The sequence below is a fragment of the Eretmochelys imbricata genome, chromosome 6, assembly GCF_965152235.1.
Source record: "Eretmochelys imbricata isolate rEreImb1 chromosome 6, rEreImb1.hap1, whole genome shotgun sequence".
In the NCBI taxonomy this organism is placed as follows: domain Eukaryota; kingdom Metazoa; phylum Chordata; order Testudines; family Cheloniidae; genus Eretmochelys; species Eretmochelys imbricata.
This window is the reverse complement of record NC_135577.1, coordinates 120,282,399-120,301,128: the sequence shown is the minus strand read 5'-3', so window position 1 is coordinate 120,301,128 and position 18,730 is coordinate 120,282,399. Positions and strand designations below refer to the sequence as shown.

The 18,730-nt window shown below is 40.1% G+C and overlaps 1 protein-coding gene across 1 annotated transcript in view; it reads right to left on the bottom strand.

The window, feature by feature from the left end:
• The window catches only part of C6H14orf39 (chromosome 6 C14orf39 homolog), a 52,748-nt gene that overhangs the window by 6,930 nt on the left and 27,088 nt on the right, over window positions 1–18,730 (bottom strand). The window contains exons 4-10 of the mRNA XM_077820015.1: window positions 18,340–18,460; window positions 14,400–14,494; window positions 10,284–10,345; window positions 9,374–9,453; window positions 6,050–6,135; window positions 5,875–5,939; window positions 4,043–4,113 (exon numbers count right to left, since the gene is read on the bottom strand). Coding sequence (XP_077676141.1) covers window positions 4,043–4,113; window positions 5,875–5,939; window positions 6,050–6,135; window positions 9,374–9,453; window positions 10,284–10,345; window positions 14,400–14,494; window positions 18,340–18,460 — 580 coding nt within the window. The remainder of the gene's footprint in view (window positions 1–4,042; window positions 4,114–5,874; window positions 5,940–6,049; window positions 6,136–9,373; window positions 9,454–10,283; window positions 10,346–14,399; window positions 14,495–18,339; window positions 18,461–18,730) is intronic.

Here is an 18,730-nt window from a genome sequence, read left to right as displayed (position 1 = left end):
TATACTGGAGATCAGACTTGGTCCCTTCTGTCCTTGGAATCTATGAACCTCAATAAATGGAATCCTATATTTGGAAGACAGAGTCAAGTGGAACAACTACAAAAATTCTACTGTGATAACTGTATGGGACATTGGTTATGAAATAAAAAGGTACAAACACACTCCGGGTTTCAGTAACCTGATTAAGGATTCCAGGATTTGGCTTATTTAGTTAAAACTGACCTCTACTATGTAACTCTTTTCCCACGAATCGAGGCCTTTGCTGCCTGTCCTTAATTAACCAAATCCTACAGTCCTTACTCAGGCAAAAATTGCATTTATCTGAAAACTCAATGAGCTTTACCATGACAAGTTGCAAAGTGCAATCTTGGTAGTTTAACACAGTTAAAGTTCAGTTTTCCCCACCTTTGTCTAGATTGTGCAATTTAAGGATTCAGAAACCTGTGGATGATCATTACTTGGTTGGGGGATGGTTGTTAGCACATATATATTTGACTATGGGATACTCCTTTATCTGGCTGTGGTGGTTTCAGTGAAATAAGCAGTCCTGGTGTTTAGCAACCAAATTCTTTTGTTTTTTAGATCTGTGTACAAAACACTGAATCAGCACATCCTTTCACCACCTGGCCATACCTCCTTCACAGTCAGCATTATTTACTCTTCTAGATTGTGCTGGCTCTTCCCAGAGACCCCAGTGAAATTCATAGGTTCTAATGCCAGAAGGGACCAAGTCTGACCTGCATAACACAGACAATATAACTTCCATAAATAATTCCTATTTGATCTAGAGCATATCTAGTGCCATGGAGGCTGTGGCTGCTTTTCACTATAGCAACTTTGTCCATTACAACTGAGGATTTAGCACTTTAGTTTAATCTGGTAGAAGATGTCTTAATTATTAATTATTCTGAGTGGGTGAAATTTGCCCATGCACATGGCTGTTCCCCTGCATGGGGGTGCACGGGGCTCTGTAACCTCTGTACATGGCAGAAGTGACCACTTGTACACAGCACACCACAAAGGGATATGCATCAAATGAGGCCAAGAGAAAGCGGTCCTGGATCCTGCTCCTATTGAAATCAATGATAGAGAAGCTGTGCAGGGTCTGTGAAGCTGCCCCATACTCTCACTCACATGGGCTGCACAGAGTCTATTTGCTCTAGCTTTGTGGGAACAGGGAAGGGTTAGGGTTTCACTCCAGTTTATTTGCAATTCTAAAAAAATATATATTTAAAAATTGTAATTCACTTTGACGAAAACCTGATGTGCACCAATTTTATAAAGCTATATTTAATGTGTATGAAAGAGAGATTTTACATATAGCAGAAAGCTGCCACAAACTCCGCATAGTTAAGGTACTGTAGGGAGTCAGGGGATACAATATGGGCTAGAGGACAGAGCAACGGACTGGGAATCTGGAGATCTAGATTAGCCACTGACTTGCTGTGTGACTTCAAACAAGTCATTTCACTTCCTTGGTGTATCTTGTGTATTTAAACTACAAGCTCTTTAGGGCAGGACCTGTCTCTTACTATGCGTTTGTATAGCGCCTAGCACAATGTGCTCATCTCAGTTTGATGTGGTGTGTCCCTGTCCAGCTGTCTCAAATAAAAGGGTTATTGTCCCATTAGGGTCCCCCACCTAACTAGTAGCAAAGATGGAGAAAGGGAGGAAAGTTTACTTGTACAGAGCAGGGACAAGCAGGAAAGGACTGGACCAGGCAGGAGATCTGCTGACTGGAAGAGTATATGAGGGTGGTATTTATACCCAATGCAGCCCTGGAGACGTTCTCTTTTACCTGAATTGGGCTGGTAGCACCCACCCATAAAATCTGCCTAGGGACCATGTTTCCTCAGGACCTGCTGTGTGCTTATGCTAGATACCCTTTTTTTCTGGAGGTGGGGAAGAAATTTTTCCCTCACCTCGTGATTGGAGGAGGCGGAATGCGTTTTTTTGCCTTCCCCACAGCGGTTCTGGGACCCGGTGGACTGGGGTTGAGGGGATAAGTTATAATGTCTCATCTCAGTAAGTAAAACTCATGGTGGAGGTCCAAGGCATGTACTCATTATGGAAAGAATATGGTTATCGGACAAAAGGGACTAGAAGAGGATCTGAAGGGAATTCTCCGTAAAGAGATCTGAGTAAGCGGGGGTTGGGGCTCTTATGTCTGGTACAGTGGGAAGATGTCCCACCTCTTTTTTAGCTCCTTTCTTGCCTCAGACAAGGGGCGGGCAGGGTACCAGGTTGGGGATTATGTGCCAATGATTAAGAAAATGATGATGACCTGCACTGTACAATTTACTGTCAGATGCGCCCAGATGTTTTAAATGAATAAAGCTGCAACCTAATTAAACCACATGCATTGCCTCCTGTCTTTCTTCTTCTGGCATGGCTGGAAAATGGGGCCTGATCTCAGCTGGGGCCTTTAGCAGTGCTTAATTTGTAATGAAAGAGGTGCCAGCCAGGGCTCAAGCAAATAGGTGCTGGGGCTCAAGCAATTTTTTTACTCTCATAACTGATGTGGCAAGCCCAGAGGCACCAGGCTATGATCTGCCACACCTAGAGGTGCCAGGGCTCAGCCCTGGCAAGCTCTGGCACAAATTAAGCACTGGCTTCTAGGTGCCACTGTGATGTGTCTGTACATAATGAAGTAGAAAGGACAAAAATGTTGAATATCTTATTTTATAGGACAGCTTCTGAGCTTCTGCCAGTGTAGATACAGGGGTCCCAAGATAGAAAGTTTCTGGGAAGAGGTTGAAGTGGCTGAAAGCTGCCACAAGCACCACTCAGCTGCGGGACTATAGGAGTCAGTATAGCCCCAAAATTGGCTAGTGCTGGCTGAGGAAGGGGCATATAGGCAGGATGATTGAGGTATGTGATGAATCAGTGTATCCTCTCAACATCTACTCTCTGTAGAAACTAAATGGCCTTCATGCAGCAAAAGGAACAAGGAAGTATCACCATCTGTCCTTACACCAGGTAAATATCCTGTATTGCGCAGAGAAATCAACTGTTATATGGAAATATAATTTGTACCTCATTCTACCACCTTATTTGAACCAGGCTCTGTATACAATTAATTCCCAAACTATTAGTCCAATGGCAATCTGAATGTAGCACATCTCTACCATAATACAAATACAGTAATAAATCAAAATAGGTTCATATTAGGTAACACTCTAATTATTTAGTGACTTTAATTAATACCAAAATCCACAAACATGTACCAGAAAATTTCACAAGTTAATGTTGGCCCACTTGTTGTTTCTAAAAAACAAACAAACAAACAAACAAAAACCAAAGAAGTCCCTGGTTTCTTAATAAAAGTTCTTTATTCAGCCACCTGAAATTCATTGTGCAACAAAAAGCCCATAGCCTCCTGAAGAAAAATTTTATAACAGAAAGGTTCAGAGCTCTTATAGATATAAAACGCACAATTTTCACTACCAGCTGATATGGCTTTCAGTAAAAATTCCCTCCAGGAGGACTAATCTTTAATAATCCAAAACAAAAGAAGACACTAAAGCTTGCTTGCTACAGCAACAACTCCTTTGTTCAATCAGCCACAAAACAGAATCTCAGGGACACTCATATATTATAGTAACCACATTTTCTCCTCCCTGATAAAACTATAGAAGTAAGTCATTTCATTGAGGTCCTAGAGTCACGAACAAGCTGACTGTGCCGAAAGAATGCATGGTATTTCATAGCGATCTGACCACTATCCAAAAACTTTCTTGCCCTGACAGAAAGCTCTACTTTTTACAAGTATCATGAGTATATTAATTAAAAAATTGTCACATCTTGGAGGATGTGTAGTGAACTTAAGCTATCTTTAGGGGTGACTTGGATATTGGAGGAACATATCATTTTAAAATTGAAAAAAATCTTTAATGTGCAGATAAATGATTATATTGAAGGCTGTAAAAACCAAGGACTAAATCCTGCTCTCCTTGTTCTTGCCAGTAATCTCATTTCAGGCAGAGTAATCTCATTATTCTAAAAAAAATAACTAGTTAAACAAGAAAAATATTTAACTTACTTGAGATATATACGCAGAATCTTTTGACTTACTTGCTGCTCCCTTATCTGCACATTCAGCATCTTTGTTTCCTATACAAAGAAGTTGGCATTGTTTGTATCACAAATAACAAATAGCATTTATTTTAAAAAAAGATAGTTCTTGTAGCTAAAATGAGAAACCTGATATGGGAAAAGGGTACTTGAAAATGTTTACTAACTTTACATTGCTATTCATAGACTCGCAGACTTTAAGGTCAGAAGGGACCACCATGATCTACATATTGTAGGCCACAGAACCTTACCCACCCACTCCTAGAATAGACCTGGCTGAGTTACTGAATCATGACTGAAAGGGTATGTCTACTCTAGCACTTTTGTCAGTAAAACTTTTGTTGGTAAGGAGTGTGAAAAAAAACACATCCCTAACTGACGTAAGTTTCACTGACAAAAGCATCAGTATGGACAGCGCTATGTTGGCAGGAAATGCTCTTCCATCGACATAGCTACTGCCACTCATTGGCAGTGGTTTAATCATACCAACAGGAGAGCTCTCTCCTGTCGGCATAGAGCAGCTACACAGGAGATCTTACAGCAGCGCATCTGGAGCCGTACACTGTGCCACTGTAAGCTTTGTAGTGTAGACATAGCCAAAGACTTCAAGTTACAGAGACTCCACCGTTTACACTAGTTTGGGTAACATTTGTATTGAAGCTGCTGAATTTGTATATTCATCTTACTGATTCTGCAAAGCATTTGATGATGATCAAACCAATTCAAATTCCATGACAATGCTTTTCAAGTGTCCTGTAATCTCAATGGAATCCCACTTTGTGGCCATTTTCCAAGTAGTTTTCCATCATTCTGCCACTTGTTCCAATATTATGGAAGCACTGCTTAGGCTGCTATCATAATGCCTGGTTTGCTCTGTTCCTCCTGACTGATGCTACTACTCTCTGAGAATGTTAGTAGCAGACACAAGAATAGAAGTAGATCTGCTGATGTGGAAGCACCCCCATACAAGGAGTGACAGAGGAATCTCTAGCGATAGGGAAAAAACAAGATGGGAAAGATAAAAGATACAGAGGGAAATGGGAAATGTTATCAGACTTTTTGTCCTAAATTTTAGGATTTACAATGTGAGACTTGCAGTGTCCCACATATTGTGGGTCCTGATCCCACATTGCAGTACTGGGAGGTCTAGGTAGGATCTTCACATATACAAACTGCACTACAATTTCTGACAAGGATTTAACCTGACAATACCATGGAAATACAATTGAAACCAAAACTCAGACTTGTGATTTTAAAATTATTGGTTATCTTCTCTTATTTCTGTTCTAATTTTGTACCTGTTCAGCATGTATCCCACAAATAAATTCCTATTCCCTTACAATTTACCAAAAAAACTACAGTTACTGTGCCTATTCTCCCAATTCTTCTTTGCCCTCCTATGTCTTTTATTCTCTTATTTAGTGTTTGTTTCCCTTCTATTTATAAGTTATTTATCAGATCTTACTTCGACCATTCTTGACAGCAAAATCACTTAATTTGTTACAGCCCTTTACTTGCCATTTTCTTACACCTTTCTGGCCACTGTTTCAGACACTGGCTTCCATTTTTATGCAGCCAATTTGTGTCTATAATTTCTAAGTCACTTGGATGTCTCAGAACCTCACTGCATCTACAAACCTAAATTGCCTAAGTAACCAAATTGCAGGTGCAAAAATGGAGGCCCAATTTATTCCAGGATGAAAATTTGGCCTCTCATCTTTATGTCATGTTTTATCTGGGTATAGAGGAGCTTGCATTTTGATACAACCTTCCATCCAAAAATCTCAAATAGCCCCTTACCTATTACTGTAGCTTCATTTTCAAACCATTGCTTGCAAGTTGTTTGCTTCTGAGGAACTAGCAACCTAAGAAAACAGAAATAATGCTGCTGTTTGTCTGAATGTGGATTATTTCCATGCAATTCATCTTCATCTATAATTTCAGCAATGAAAACAAGTTTACTAAAAAAAGTTACCTGAACTGCATTTGGTTTTGCAAGCTTGCTATGGATGGAACTTTGGCAATTTTGGGATTGTTAGACCCTGCAGTCTCATTAAATTTCTAGAACACAGGAAATATTTCAAATGAAGGCATTTACAAAATTGTTACTTCAGCAATGATATTTTGACTTTTCCTTAGGCTGTGCAAATTCTGTCCTCTTAACCTCTATTTATAGGTCATAACAAGCAAACCTTGTTGTTTTGCTGCTTTTCTTTGGATTACCTCCAGATGAGCATTTTTTCTACAGTATGGATTCCCAAATGATGTCCTTTTGCCAATATGACCTCAACAATGTTGTACAGAGGGGAATATTTCCTGGTTCCTAAAGTAATACTATAATTTCCCTCTTAAAACCTCATTGGCGTCTTTGTGGCAGCATCATGTTCCATGCCCACATTTGATTTGTCTATTAGCAAACCCAAATCATTCTTGGTAGTTATTCCTTCACAGCCATGCAGAGAGTGGGGCCATAGCCTGCCTCCATCTCTAAAGGCCGATGTATGCACACTCCTAAGCTGAGATACAGTGAGCCTGCAGTTCCTGTGTGTTGGGGAGTTCCAGAAAGCAGAACTAATACCGCCCAGCAGAGTTCCCCCTGGGGTGGTCCTACACGCTGTGTGTAGCACATGTCTGTGCCTTAATGGAATGCCTACGTAGCAGAAACACTGTACTTTATAAGGTGCTTAAAGGCTTTTTTTTATTTGCAAAGCACATACCAAAATGAACTGAGCACCAAATAGAGGACACTCATTAACTTATCTCACCCTGTTTGGGATTTTAGAGAATACAGTTAATAGGCTAAATTCTACGATCAGGTACTCCTGGGCAACACTTTTTAAACCAGTGAGGTTGTACAGGTGTAACAGATGGCAAAATATGGCTAAGTTTGTGTGTTTCCTGTTTCTCTACATCTTTTGCCCTGTGAAGCATTATCCTGCAACTGATGTATGACTTTTACAAATTCTGATCATTAAAATCTTCCAGAAAATATTTCATAATTCTGGAACCAGGTAGTTTAGTGGATGCTAAGTGCTGTGGGGCCAAAATAGACGTAATTTACTCATGGGTTAGATAGCCTTGTGGTTCAGCGTATCTCTAGATTCACTATCTGAAACATTTTAGCTATGAGACATTTTCAAAACTGATTCACTAGACTCAAAGTGAACAGTGAATCCAAAGTACATCCTATGTTAAGTATCAGTATACTGTGCTTCTACTAAATAACTGGACTTTTTCTCTGCTTAGCCTCCTTTGTTCTATTATGGTGTGTTAAAATTATGCCGAGACCTCTTAGACTCCAATCATGCAAAAACATTTACATTTGCTCAACTTTGTCAATAGGGACTATTCACATGCTTAATGTTAAGCCTCTGCATAAACAGGGCCTTAATTAATATTGTATGTATTTGGAACTAATCTGTACCCAGGAAAGAACTAGTTTAACTGTATTGTTCCAGCTATTCCGTCAATTATCTTAATGTTTGGAGAAATGGGAATAGAACTTAACTCATGAAATACAGAAAATTGATGAAGAGAAAACTTATAGAACATAAAAAAAATCTGTACTGATTTCATAATGCTACAATACTGTATATAGTCTGATTCAGTGTAAACCTTTGCTGACAGAAAACAAAAACAATCGTTATTCAGCATTTGTGGTTTTCACTCTTCTATAAAGGCATATATGAAATCCAGAAATCAATACTATAATTGGAATAATACTTAGCATGGTCCTTGAAGGGATGACACGACGGGAAGTAGGTGGATCTGAGGGCTGAATTATAAACTGGCTTGAAAAAAACCGCAAAACACTAGGATCGTTGTGTGTGTATGCATGCACGCACGTGTGAATGTCTTTTTTAAATCAGGTTAGCTATCCAGAGTTTAGCTAATTCAGGTTAAAATAGCAGTGAAAACACAGCAACTTGGCTATTAACTCAGGTTAACAGTTTAATACCGGGCTCCTCTACAGGCTTTGACTGTAGCTGCTAACCAAAGTTAAAAGCCGAGTTGCCATGTCTTCATTGCTGCTTTAACCTAAATTAAGAACATACCCTGTTTTTGCAGTGCAGACATACCATGAGACAGTGGACTCCAGTGATATGAGAGCTTTCTGGGACTGAATTGAAAGAAGGAGCCAATAGAAAATCCCACTCCCCTATAGGGATAGAGAATGCTGGGGTTGATAAGAGGAGGAGGGAAAAGAGCCATGTATACCTCTCCCTCTACAGAGAGACAGGGAATACTCCTTTCTCCTAGAAGGAAGAACTGCAGGTAAGAAAACTGCCACAAGCAGTAGGGAAAAGAAAGCCCCCATCACCTTTCTAGTGCTGAAAGATACACCTCTTTCACTCTTCTAAAAATGCAAAAAGCCACCCTCACCACACACCTAGCTGCCCATAAGTCTACCTTTTCCTTTGACAATTGCTTCAACGTATATCTGTTGCAGTTATGTATTATTAATATTAAATTCTGCAGCAGCACTTTGACATTCAGGGGCAGCATAAAATAAGCAGCTTTCCAAATGAAAAGCCTGTATTCACAATTAAATATAAATATGAATGCTAGGTACATTTTACTGATTGCTATTTATTTTAATATTTAGTTCCATAAAAAAATAAGTTACTGGATCTGCTTTAAGCTGTAATACATTTCAATATACCACAAAATCTGTTTTTCTGGGCATGGGAGGGAGAGACAAAATGTAAGTACAGGTTGTTCCAGTGTATGGAGAGGCTCTGTCTGTGCCTTTAAGATATAGGGCCCTGATTTATTTTCCCTGTCTAATCTTCAAAACTGAGCTGTCAACCACAGAGTCTAATGTGTCTTGGCGTCAGTTCTTTATTAAATTCTTTATTGGGGTAGCCAGCTGATGATTCTTCAGTGATTCAGGAACATGCCCCTGTTTTAGGATGCCAAGATCTTGCTAAACATGCCCAAGTGAATCTTCTGATGTCATTTAAAAGACTTGGATACCATGTATGAGTGCGTAAGGCATAGTCATAGACCTGGATTTTGAAAAAGAGGGCAATGGTGGAATGCATTGTATGATGACCAATCTCATTTCATAATGGCCATCAGAGACTAAAAGCATTCAGTCACTAGTGACTTGAGTTTGATTTGAAATAGCAACCCTAGGGGGAAAGATTCTCTACCCTATTACCAAATCCTGAGCCATCTACATCCCTGTGTTATCTAGTTTTAAGATACAGTATCCCTGGAAATATTTAAGTGCTTTTAATTTAAACAAATAAAACACATTCTGTGGCATCATGTCCTCAAGTGGAGAACTGCATACCTGTATTTCATTGTCCATTTGGCTCAAGGAAATACTAGCAATGCCTGAATGGTCCATGGAATTGTCTCTTTCTTCTCCACCTGCATTATTCAATAAACATTACTTAACATTGTTAGCAGTATTATATTTAAACAGTGTGCCATAATTAAATTGAACTTGTGAATAAAACTAATCAACTTGGCATTTAATATGGATCTGAGGGAAACATATTGCACGGTATAGAAGTACCAGGCGATTTACTGTAAACTAATGTATGCTGTTATTGTATTTTATTTGTATTTGAAAAATTTTATCAATGCAAAATTTCTAATATTTCAATACTTTGTACTGGATTTACCTAAAATGAGTAAAATACTGTCATGTCCCTTATGGCAGAGAAGAGACAAGAATCAGAGGTGGGGGAGATTTTCAAAGCACAAAGGGCAGTAAGACGTCCAACTCCCATTGAAAGTCCAAATTTAGTGCCATAGTAGAGACTGTTGATTAGATAAGTTACTATGGTTTCTATATTTTCATTACTTTTTGAACCAAATTCCACACACCCCTGGCCCCCCACAAAACAAATAAAAGAAAGAATATCATTAGAAACACACACTGCACCTGTTTCTGTCCTTTGCGAAGACAGTCTAAAGGTCTGTACAGATTGGACTAATTTCTGAGGAATGCAAGGCAGATGTAATGGTTTATACTGTTGATTTTTCCCATTTAATAAATATAGATTTCCAATCTCTTCAAACATCCTAAATTAAAAATGGAGTTAACAATTAAAAATGAAATTTAGTAAAACATGACTATTCTAAGTGGAGTTTTCAAAGGTGTTTTCCTCCCAAGAGCCACACTTCAAGAAAGATCCAAACTCTTTTAGCCCAGAAATCCATCAGATTTCAAACTTTCCTTAAAGCTTGCAAACCAAGCATCAAGAGGTCTTGAAGACAGCAGAAGCTGAAAGTAGCAATGGCTTGATCATCATAACTAAAGGGACACAGTCAATTTGAAAGTATGTCATTATAAAAGAAAAAAATAAAAGTAGTTTCAGGTACCTGCCCTCAAGTCCTCTTTGCATTATTTTGTCATTTTGAAATAAAAATTTCCTAATTAAAAACAAAAGTTTTTCCTTCCCTGTTGCTGTCTGAAAGATCCACATAACACAGCAAACACACACACAAAAGAGGACACTTTGACTTGATCTATCAGTGCACTTAAGCACATGAACGCAAGTGTTTACTTTAAGCAAGTGAATAATTCCAGTGAAGTCAATGGGACTACTCACAGGCTTAAAGTTACGCATATGCTTATTGCTTTGCTGGATTGAGGCATAATGAACTAAACAGGTGATCATACACCAAGTGCTGTCTAATGCACAAAATAAACGAACTGCGGGAAAAGAGAAGAATCTTTCGGCTATAGTATTCATATGTATTACTTCTAGCAATAGTGGATACTAAATCTTCCAAAAGAAGTGTGATATTAAAGCTTATGGTGTCATTTTAAGATGTCATAGAAATCAATGCATGGCAAGTGCTGAAAAGCAACCATGGATAAAGTTGGAGATAAACTGAGAGCTTTTGCTAGGACTACGTAGCTGCATTTTGTTCAGGACTAGTCTGTTTGGTGACACCTTGTTGAGGCCTTCATTCTGCACTGAATTGGACAAGGCTGTGATATAATGGCGGTTATGAGCAAAAACTACCTGATACTACAGGCCAGATTTTTAAAGGTATTTAGATACCTAAAGATGCAATTGGGTGCCTAGTGGGATGTTCAAAAGCCAGTGGGAGCTAGGCATCCAGGTGCTTTTGAAATCTTTAGGTGCCTAAATACCTTTAACAATCCGGCCCTATGGGAATAAAGTATTTTTACATTATTTATCATTCCAGGAAAATACATCTTTCAATCACAGCTACTGAAACAAGACTTCAGTGACACGTCATAATTTCTTAAGATGACAAAGATAAATATTTAAATGAAGTCTTAGGAATAAAGACCTTCAAATCAGCTTGGAGTTAAACTTAACACATATACAAGGTGGTTATATACTTCCCCCCTAAAAATGCCATTGAAAAATCCATAGAAATCATATGGTCTTTCCTTCTCTCTGACTTAATTGATAATCATTAAATGAAAAATCAAACTACAGACTGAAGTTCAAAAGCTTCAAAATTGCAGCACAAACAAAAAGGATAATTTTTCTTCAGTATCTACTTCAGCTATACTGTTATTAGTCATCTGAGTAGATAAGAAATCTTTATCTTGACCATAATTGCAAAACAGATAATTCTTTTGGTTTTTTGCAGATGGCAAAAGTAGAGGCTCTAAAGCCAAAATAAAATCTCATATCCACAGCAGTAATTTCTTTATCCTAGCTTGATGAAGCTGCGAGACATCAGTGAACATGGCCTTGTCTTCACTACAATATTTATTGTGTTAGAACACAACCTTGAAGAGCCTCATTAACACAATGCTCACGGTGACTTTGCAGTCAGCATAGACAAAGACAAGTAGTGCTGAGTATTTTTAACCATGACTAGCTGACATGATGCTGAACATGACTTGTCCTTACCTACAGCGCCTGTGCTTTCATGGTTGGCACTGACTCTTCAAGGTCATGTTCTAAATTTCATAGTACAGACAAGCCCCTTATGAATATTTTTATTCTGGAACATATCATGAACTTTTTCCTAGTAAATAAAATCTAATCAGTCATGATCTAGAGAGGATGAAAGAATTACAATTACAGTCAATGGAATAGGCTTTCCAGACAGCTTTGACAAAAATCTCTTATTTGGGAAACAAATATTGTAGATACTCAAAGGGAGAATTAAAATCTCTAGTCAAATTGGGAAACAATTGTGCACTTTGTCTCTCAAACAATTTTGGCGGCACGCAAGCTGATTTTCAGTCGCACTCACACTGCCCGGGTCCTGGCCAGCAGTCCCAGGGGCTCTGCTGCCAGCCTGGGGTACCATCCACCGACCCCCTGTCAGCAACGGTTCTGTCCGCCAGCCCCACTCAGCCCGCTGCCAGCCCCAGGTCACAGCCACCGATCCCAGGGGCTCTGTTGTTGGCCTGGGGTACCGGCCGCCAGCCCCTGCCAGCTGGGGTTCCTTCCGCCGGCCCCGCTCAGCCTGCTGCTGGCTCCGGGTCCTGGCCACCAGTCCGGGGGGCTCTGCGGCTGGCCTGGGGTACCGGCCGCCGGCCCCCTGCTAGCCGGGGTTTGCCGGCCCCTCTCAGCCCGGTCCAGGGGGCTCTGCTGCTGGCCTGGGGTACCGGTTGCTGGTCCTGCTCAGCCCGCTGCCCGGCCCCAGGTCCCAGCCACCGGTCTGGGGGACTCTGCTGCCGGCCTGGTGTCCCGGCCGCTGGCCCGAGACTCTGCTCCTGGCCTTGGCCCGGGGCTCTGCAGCTGCCCCCAGCTGTGGCCCTCTAGCCCCAGCCTGGGGCAGTGAGGGGTGCAGACAGGGCCAAGAGGGGGCGCAGCTCAGCTTGGATCGTATGGATTCTTATTACTGGCACGCGAAACCTTAAATTAGAGTGAATAAATGAAGACTCGGCACACCACTTCTGAAAGGTTGCCGACCCCTGACCTACAGCATGAACACCATGTGTGTCAGTGTCATTTTTTAATACTTTGACCTTTCTGAGCAATAGCACATTATCTATAACTGATAAACAGAGGGTGGGATTTCTCAAAAGAGACTGAGTCACTTGGGAGCACACATCCCTTTGAAAAAGTCAAAGGAATCTGTGTTCCTAAATTACTTAGGTCCATAAATTACTTAGGTCAAAGGTATTTAGGTACCTAATTCACACTTGAATGAGAGAAATTTGGAGGATCTGGATCTTAAGTGTTTTTGACAATCGCACCTGAAGAGTTTCAGTTCGTTCTTATTTAGTCTTGACTACTGTTAGCCTTTTTTGCTTCTCTTTATTTCTGAAGTCTTACCAACAAAAGGGGGGAAAAGGAGACAGGGATGCACGCTAACAAATTTATTCAGGTGCAACTGATGTACATGTCCAAATAATCAGAAATTATTTGAACACATCCTAAGTCTGTGAGAAGATAAACAGAGACTTCAATGAGTGGAGATTTCTGGAAGAGATTTCAAGGATAGTAAAAATGATAAATGCTTCCATTTTTTGTCTCATAAACACTAATTTAAAAGCTTTAAAAATATATCATGTTCATTTTACAAGGAGATCATAATGCAAGACAATTTAATGCACAAGGATCAGGCCAAGTCCTTAAGACATACTAGGTGTACATGACCACTGACTAATTTACCAAGCCATTAATCCTGTCTATACAGCTTTCAATCATGCATTTTTTTAAGAATTAAATTAGGGTTTAGATTTCTTAAGTGGCTCAAAAAATGAACTGATCACAGATGACATTTGGAAGCCTATAAAACCTGGATTGTTAGTTATGCACCAAATATTTACAACTCTTTTTGTGTGGCAAAGAAGACGTGGCTGTTACTTCTGATTTCACAATAACGGCAGCAATATTCAACAGCTGCAACATGTATACATAAATCTAAGCAGTGGTGGTGTGAATCAAAGACCAACACCTAACAGATCTGAATAAGATGTCTTCAGACAGATTCAGCTTTTTAAAATCAAGTTTTCCCCAGCTTTTACTAAAAACCCAAGATATATGAAATTTTATTAAATAATTAAATCCCTTTGTGTTGAGATGAGATGTGCAGCAGTCATAGCCACAACCATGGGTGTAGTTTGGGGAGCAGGAGGTGTACTGTCCCCTGAAAGTGCAAGCCTCGGGCAGGCGCAGAATTCCACCCCCTCTCCCTGACACATAGCCCCATTTGCCTGACAGGAGCTGCCCCTCCATAGACAGAAGTCAGACTACACCAATGGGCTGGTGAAGCCACTGTGGAGAAGCTGAGCTGGTTCTCTGCACAGGACTGTGGGAAAATTCTAGTGCCACAGAGATCCCAGGCTCTATACAGGGTTCCAGGCTTTGCCCCATCACACTTATCTACAGACTGTAGAACTGAGTTTAAAAGTTTACCTTTCTTTAAACTCCTTCCTTTTCTCTAGATTTTTTTTATTTTTTCCTTCAATAATTTTAGAATGATTTTGATCTTCTGTACTCCTTTCAAACTGCTTAAAAATTAAAGAATAAAATAAATGTCAAAAGTTGAAAAATATTAACTCCCTGCCACAGACGTCTGCTGATGTTGCTAAATCCATTCATAGTTAGGAGCTCTTTAGCTCTTTAATTATTATAACATGACTGTCCCTAAGCCATTTTATTAAGTGTTTATCCAGAGCGCTGCACAGTGGGACCTTCTCTGATTGGGGTCCTTAGGCACTACGGTAATACAAATAAATAAATAAATAAAACTCAAATAGGGACTGACTCTGCTCCTACTGCACTTTTGACTTAATTTTTGCCATTGACTTTAATGGAAGCAGGACTGTCCCTTAGTTTATAGAACTGCAATGGAGCTTCTTGATCATTTTTATGCCTTTGATACAATGAAGTTGTACCAGTGATGGATCAATTTAGGCTATTGTTCCCCTTCAAAATCCTTTATCAATCTGCAGCAAGCCAGCAAGTAGCAAATTAATAGAAATATATCAAAAGAAGAGCAAATAATAAAGAATTGGACTAATATATACAGGAAACATGAAACTAATATCAGATGAAACAAAAATATCTGTCCTAATGCTAAATCTTTACATGGGAGAATAATCTTTCTTCCCATAGCTTCCACATTTACAAAGAGATGTGTATGTTTTAGATAATCCGATCCTTTTATGTGATTTCCAATTCTCACACCTTCATAGTGGAACTATAAGAGTCTATATTAAAAATTCATTAACATTTAATTCTTTTTTGGTTAACGTGCATAAATGTATTACAATAATTCTAACAAGGCATCAACTACATAATGCTATACTCAGGTTGGAGACTAATTTCCCAGCTTCTAAAGTTTTGGGAGTCTTCAGGAAGAACTCAGGATAAACTGTTCAGGAAGATATCACCAAGAGGTCCTGGACTGGAGAAAATTTCCCAAGCATTTAAGGAATTCCAAATTCCCATACAGTATATATTTTATTATGCTAAAAGTATTCTGGATGAAACACTACTGACCGTGAGCTAACCTGGATATTTTGGGCCATACTGTGCCTTACTGCCACTGCCCACAATCTCGGGGTGCAGAGGAGCCACAGGGCAACAGAAGGAATTTTGGTTAAGTTAGCCAAAATGCCTCCTGGGCAGTGCATGCTGGAGTATCCACTGACAGGTATACAGTGTGCCTTCCTCCACACCAAGCCAGCTCAGTTGGGCAGTGTGTTAGGAGTGTGGGGCTATGGCTCTGTCCTTACACACACCTTGTTAGGAAGAAGAAAAGGAGTACTTGTGGCACCACAGAGACTAACAAATTTATTTGAGCATGAGCTTTCGTGATTACAGCTCACTTCATCGGATGCATTCAGTGGAAAATACAGTGGGGAGATTTATATACACAGAGAACATGAAACAATGGGTGTCACCATACACACTGTAAGGAGAGTGATCAGTTAAGGTGAGCTATTACCAGCAGGAGAGCCGGGGGGAGACGGGGAAGGACCTTTTGTAGTGATAATCAAGGTGGGCCATTTCCAGCAGTTGACAAGAATGTCTGAGGAACAGTGGGGGGCGGGGGGGAATAAACATGGGGAAATAGTTTTACTTTGTGTAATGACCCATCCACTCCCAGTCTCTATTCAAGCCTAAGTTAATTGTATCCAGTTTGCAAATTAATTCCTATTCAGCAGTCTCTCATTGGAGTCTGTTTCTGAAGTTTTTTTGTTGAAGAATTGCCACATTTAGGTCTGTAATCAAGTGACCACAGAGATTGAAGTGTTCTCCAACTGGTTTTTGAAAGTTATAATTCTTGATGTCTGATTTGTATCCATTTATTCATTTATGTAGAGACTGTCCAGTTTGACCAATGTACATGGCAGAGGGGCATTGCTGGCAAATGATGGCATATATCACATTGGTAGATGTGCAGGTGAACGAGCCTCTGATAGCGTGGCTGATGTGATTAGGCCCTGTGATGGTGTCCCCTGAATAGATATGTGGACACAGTTGGCAATGGGCTTTGTTGCAAGGATAGGTTCCTGGGTTAGTGGTTCTGTGGTGTGGTGTGTGTGGTTGCTGGTGAGTATTTGCTGCAGGTTGGGGCCTGTCTGGAAGCAAGGACTGGCCTGTCTCCCAAGATCCATGAGAGTGATGGCTCATCCTTCAGGACAGGTTGTAGATCCTTGATGATGCGTTGGAGAGGTTTTAGTTGGGGGCTGAAGGTGATGGCTAGTGGCGTTCTGTTATTTTCTTTGTTGGGCCTGTCCTGTAGTAGGTGACTTCTGGGTACTCTTCTGGCTCTGTCAATCTGTTTCTTCACTTCAGCAGGTGGGTATTGTAGTTGTAAGAATGCTTGATAGAGATCGTGTAGGTGTTTGTCTCTGTCTGAGGGGTTGGAGCAAATGCAGTTGTATCGTAGAGCGTGGCTGTAGACAATGGATCATGTGGTGTGGTCTGGATGAAAGCTGGAGGCATGTAGGTAGGAATAGCGGTCAGTAGGTTTCCGGTATAGGGTGGTGTTTATGTGACCATCATAGGGCCTAATCACATCAGCCACGCTATCAGAGGCTCGTTCACCTGCACATCTACCAATGTGATATATGCCATCATTTGCCAGCAATGCCCCTCTGCCATGTACATTGGTCAAACTGGACAGTCTCTACATAAATGAATAAATGGATACAAATCAGACATCAAGAATTATAACTTTCAAAAACCAGTTGGAGAACACTTCAATCTCTGTGGTCACTTGATTACAGACCTAAATGTGGCAATTCTTCAACAAAAAAACTTCAGAAACAGACTCCAATGAGAGACTGCTGAATAGGAATTAATTTGCAAACTGGATACAATTAACTTAGGCTTGAATAGAGACTGGGAGTGGATGGGTCATTACACAAAGTGAAACTATTTCCCCATGTTTATTCCCCCCCGCCCCCCACTGTTCCTCAGACATTCTTGTCAACTGCTGGAAATGGCCCACCTTGATTATCACTACAAAAGGTCCTTCCCCCTCTCCCCCCGGCTCTCCTGCTGGTAATAGCTCACCTTAACTGATCACTCTCCTTACAGTGTGTATGGTGACACCCATTGTTTCATGTTCTCTGTGTATATAAATCTCCCCACTGTATTTTCCACTGAATGCATCCGATGAAGTGAGCTGTCTCTCACGAAAGCTTATGCTCAAATAAATTTGTTAGTCTCTAAGGTGCCACAAGTACTCCTTTTCTTTTTGCGAATACAAACTAACACGACTGCTACTCTGAAACTCGTTAGGAAGGTGGACCTAGCTGGGAGCAGTGCTTCTGGTACCCAACGGGATTATGTTTAGCTCTGGTGCAAAGGCACAAGCTGTGGAGATGAGGATCATCTGAGACTGAGAATTATCTAGCATTACATCTATTCAAAGGAGAACAGGAATGTTTGCCATTCTGACAATGAACTCCATATTTAGGTACAATGCATTCATATTCACAAGGTTAACTTGAAACATCTTAAATGCCAGCAGGAGCTGGGAGCACTGTGGCTCATTTAGGAATGGCACTGATAGGTTTAGCCTTCTTGAGCTGGAAGAGAGGCCACCATGACACTGTGCCTTGAGGAAAATGATGGTGTAAGCTGAGATCAATATAAGGGAATCCTCAAGAGTCCATAAATTCATGGAGTCACATTACCCCCTTTCCTAAATAGAACACCTACAATGCAACAGAAACAATACAGTAATTACTCATTCTGGAGTCATCCTGTGTGCTAAGAAACAAAATATACTGTTATCACTACAGAAAGACACAGTGACATATTAGTGTATATCCATGCATATACAAATGTAAAATACAATTGTATATAATTAAATTATATATTAATACACTGTTACCTGTTTGAAATAATTAATTTTCATTTCTACTTCATCTGCTTCTTTCTCTAGTTCAAAAGATTTCTGGGTAAAAACTGCAGCATGCTTGAAGACGTCTTGTGTTTTTTCCCTCAGATAAGCACTTTTATGTTAAAGAATCAGTGAGTATCGTATGTATGACATGACATGTTTGACAGTCATGTCAAAGAATACAGACATTAAACTATTAAATCTGTATGTATATTATACTGAAAAAGTTTCTATCTACACAGTCTATGAATTACACCTATATGATCCCTATAAGGGGTAAAATTCCCACTGGGTCATATGCTGAAGTACTATACTCAGGGTCTGAATGTCACCTGCACTGTTAAAACCTGCTGTAGGGAGATTTGGGGGAGGAAATCTTAGT